The sequence below is a fragment of the Bison bison genome, unplaced genomic scaffold (assembly GCF_000754665.1).
Source record: "Bison bison bison isolate TAMUID 2011002044 unplaced genomic scaffold, Bison_UMD1.0 scf7180017864495, whole genome shotgun sequence".
Taxonomy (NCBI): domain Eukaryota; kingdom Metazoa; phylum Chordata; class Mammalia; order Artiodactyla; family Bovidae; genus Bison; species Bison bison.
The window spans coordinates 8492120-8496439 of NW_011495054.1; the positions used below are offsets into that span (position 1 = coordinate 8492120).

At 45.2% G+C, this 4320-nt stretch overlaps 1 protein-coding gene across 2 annotated transcripts in view; it reads left to right on the forward strand.

Annotated features, from left to right (window-relative positions):
• SGSM1 (small G protein signaling modulator 1) overlaps positions 1-4320 on the forward strand; it is a 74786-nt gene that overhangs the window by 58584 nt on the left and 11882 nt on the right. For both annotated transcript variants that reach the window (XM_010828695.1, XM_010828696.1), the window contains 2 exons: positions 2321-2445; positions 3223-3305. In XM_010828695.1, the coding sequence (XP_010826997.1) occupies positions 2321-2445; positions 3223-3305 (208 nt within the window). The remainder of the gene's footprint in view (positions 1-2320; positions 2446-3222; positions 3306-4320) is intronic.

The window sequence follows — 4320 nt, forward strand, 5'->3', positions numbered from 1 at the left end:
AATGAGTCAGCTCTTCGCATCAGGTGGCCAAAGTATTGGAGTTTCAGCTTCAACATCACTCCTTCCAATGAATATTCAAGATTGGTTTCCTTTAGGGTGGACTGGTTGGATCTCCTTGCAGTCCAAGGGACTCTCAAGAGTCTTCTCCAACACCACAATTCAAAACCATCAATTCTTCAGCGCTCAGCTTTCCTTATAGTCCAACTCTCACATCTATACATGACCACTGGAAAAACCATAGCCTTGACTAGATGGACCTTTGTTGACAAAGTAATGTCTCTGCTTTTCAATATGCTGTCTAGGTTGGTCATAACTTTCCTTCCAAGGAGTAAGCCTCTTTTAATTTCATGGCTACAATCACCATCTGCAGTGATTTTGGAGCCCAGAAAAATAAAGTCAGCCACTGTTTCCACTGTTTCCCCATCTATTTGCCATGAAGTGATGGGACCAGATGCCATGATCTTAGTTTTCTGAATGTTGAGCTTTAAGCCAACTTTTTCACTCTCCTCTTTCACTTTCATCAAGAGGCTTTTTAGTTCCTCTTCACTTTCTGCCATAACGGTGGTATCATCTGCATATCTGAGGTTATTGATATTTCTCCTGGCAATCTTGCTTCCAGCTTGTGCTTCTTCCAGCCCAGCGTTTCTCATGATGTACTCTGCATATAAGTTAAATAAGCGGGGTGACAATATACAGCCTTGACGTACTCCTTTTCCTATTTGGAACCAGTCTATTGTTCCATGTCCAGTTCTAACTGTTGCTTCCTGACCTGCATATAGATTTCTCAAGAGGCAGGTCAGGTGGTCTGGTATTCCCATCTCTTTCAGAATTTTCCACAGTTTATTGTGATTCACACAGTCAAAGGCTTTGACATAGTTAATAAAGCAGAAATAGATGTTTTTCTGGAACTCTCTTGCTTTTTCGATGGTCCAGCGGATGTTGGCAATTTGATCTCTGGTTCCTCTGCCTTTTCTAAAACCAGCTTGAACATCTGGAAGTTCACAGTTCACGTACTGCTGAAGCCTGGCTTGGAGAGTTTTGAGCATTACTTTACTAGCGTGTGAGATGAGTACAATTGTGCGGCAGTTTGAGCATTCTTTGGGATTGGAATGAAAACTGACCTTTTCCAGTCCTGTGGCCACTGCTGAGTTTTCCAAATTTGCTGGCATATTGAGTGCAGCACTTTCACAGCATCATCTTTCAGGATTTGAAATAGCTCAGCTGGAATTTCATCACCTGAGGCAGTAGTAGTGACTTATTCTGCCCAAATTATCTGGTGTTTACCCTCATGTCTGTAAATAATATACCTGTATTGCTACTGCTTAATATTTTTTTGTTTTTCTTCAGTTTTAAATATTGTCTGTTGACTCCCCATTATGGAAGAAGAGGTTTCAGTCTTTTTCCTTCCCTACCTGAACACCCTCACCACACAAGTGAAACCATCCCACTCCCCATCCATCCACTATAGTCACAATAATTTTAGTTAAATGATTGATCTTTGTTTATATCATTATGGCAATATAATGGATGTTAAATTGGATATTTTCCTGCAAAAATTTTGTTTTTCCTAGAAGTGTTTTCATTTGTTTAATTGGTTTCTTACATGTATATTGTAGTGTATTTATATATACACATACATATACATATATATATATATATATCTTGATCTTACTTTCTTCTTATATAAAATGAGGATAATAATTCTATATACCTCATAGAATTGTGAGAAAAAACTAAAGAGAATTTTCATCAGACAAAATGAAAGAGGCCTTCTCAGGAAACAACATCAACAAAAAATAAAGTCAGACATCTGACTGGTCCAGATAGAGGAAGTTTTCTCAATGATGGCAGGAGAGGGCTAGCAGGAGGAGGAGGAGAGAGAGAGGCTCTGTGGAAGAGTGCCCCTCTGAGGAGCTGGGGTGGAACAGTTCTTTCCCTCCCCTGTGAGGAGCTAGAGTGTGACTGTTCTTTCCTCCCCTGTGAGGAGCTGGAGTGTGACTGTTCTTTCCTCCCCTGTGAGGAGCTGGGGTGTGACTGTTCTTTCCTCCCCTGTGAGGAGCTGGGGTGTGACTGTTCTTTCCTCCCCTGTGAGGAGCTGGGGTGTAGTAGTTCTTTCCTCCCCTGTGAGGAGCTGGGGTGTGACTGTTCTTTCCTCCCCTGTGAGGAGCTGGGGTGTGACTGTTCTTTCCTCCCCTGTGAGGAGCTGGGGTGTGAGTAGTTCTTTCCTCCCCTGTGAGGAGCTGGGGTGTGACTGTTCTTTCCTCCCCTGTGAGGAGCTGGGGTGTAACTGTTCTTTCCCTCCCCTCCTGGGGGCCCGCAGCCAGAGCTCCTGGACCTGTACACGGTGAACCTGCACCGCATCGAGAAGGACGTGCAGAGGTGTGACCGCAACTACTGGTACTTCACACCCGCCAACCTGGAGAAGCTGCGGAACATCATGTGCAGGTGGCCGGGGCGGGGGGCGGGCTGTCGGGGCCCGGGGGCGGGGCCTTTGGGGCGGGGGCGGGGCTGTCTGTCGGAGATGGGTAATGGGTGGCGCAGGTGCGGGCGACGGGGAGCACACGCAGTGGAGTGAGGCCCCCTGGATTCAAATCCTTTCTCTGCTGTTCATTATGAGGTGTGTGACTTGGCGCATGTCACTTAATTCTCTGTGCTTTATTCTCGTTATTTGTGAACTGCGATAATGATAGTAGCTTTTTCATATGATTAGTTTGAGAATTCAGTGATAAATACATATAGAGTGGACAGAGCATACAGTAAATGCTCAGTGAACAGTAGTTACGATTATTAAGAAGCAGATGAGAATTCCAGGCAGAGGGAGCAGCTCAGGCAGAAACACAGGCACATGAGTGTGTGCTTGGTTTGTACAGAGGTAAATGCCTCAGTGCAGCGGGAAGGGAGAAGTCCTGAGAAGTGCTGTGTGAGACTGTGAAGGGGGATTGGGAGGAGGCAATAGACGCCTGGCACCCCCAGTGAAGGAGTTTGGACACTGCCTTGTCACGCAGTGAAGAGCCGTAAAGGTTCCTGAGCTTTAAGAAGGTCATCCTGGTGACGGCATAGGCTGCTTGAAGACAGTGAGACAGGATGGGAGTACAGGCGGGAGACTGAGGGAGTTGGTCCAGGTGAGAGATGGGGGCCAAAGCAGGGTGAGAGGAAAGGAGGAGTGGCTTGGAGAGGCAGACTGTGGGTGCCATCGCTGGCCATCCTGTGTGTCTCTTGCAGCTACATCTGGCAGCACATTGAGATTGGCTATGTCCAGGGCATGTGTGACCTCCTGGCCCCACTGCTGGTCATCCTGGATGATGGTGAGTGTACCCTCCCTGCCCCCGGACTGGGGACCCGGCTTCCTTCTCATGACAGAGAAGAAAGGTTAACCTCACTCTGCGACTCCATAAACTGAGTCAGTGTAGGGTTCAGAAGACCTGTCCAGTGAACACATCAAGGTCTTAGTGAAATAAAAAGTTCTTTTATTCTACATTGACCAACACTTATTTCCAGGTGCCTGACACCCATCCAAGGTTTTGCTAGCCACTGGTTATATAAACATGAATGAAAACAAAGGAAATCTCAGGCCCAGATGGCTTCACTGGTGAATTCTACCAAACACTTTATGAAAAATGAATATCAGTACTTCATAAACTCTTCTAAAACTTAGAAGAGGAGGGAACGCTTCTCAACTCATCCTATGGTGCAGGTCCTTATATGATGCCTTATTGGTACCCGGATAGCAATACCAGACAAAGACATCACAAGAAAAGAAAATTACAGACCAATGTCCTTTATGAAATCAAGGTAAAAATCCTCAAGAAAACACTAACAAACTGAATCCATCAAGATATAAAAAGAATTATATATCGTGATCAAATGGGGTTTATCCCAGGAATGCAAGGCTGACTCAATATATGAAGTTCAATCAGTACAATTCACTACATTCATGGAATAAAGGATGAAGGTCACATGATCATGTCATCAGACAAAATTCAACAGCCTTTCATAAAAAAAAAATTCGGCAAACTCAGAACAAAAGAGAACTTACTCAACGTGATAAAAGACATCTCTGAAAAACCCACAACTAATACTCAGGGATGAAATTCTGAATCAGTTCAGTTCAGTCACTCAGTCGTGTCCAACTCTTTGAGACCCCATGAACCGCAGCACACCAGGCCTCCCTGTCCATCACCAATTCCCGGAGTCCACCCAAACCCATGTCCATTGAGTTGGTGATGCCATCCAACCATCTCATCCTCTGTTGTCCCCTTCTCCTCCTGCCCTCAATCTTTCCCAGCATCAGGGTCTTTTCAAATGAGTCAGCTCTTCACA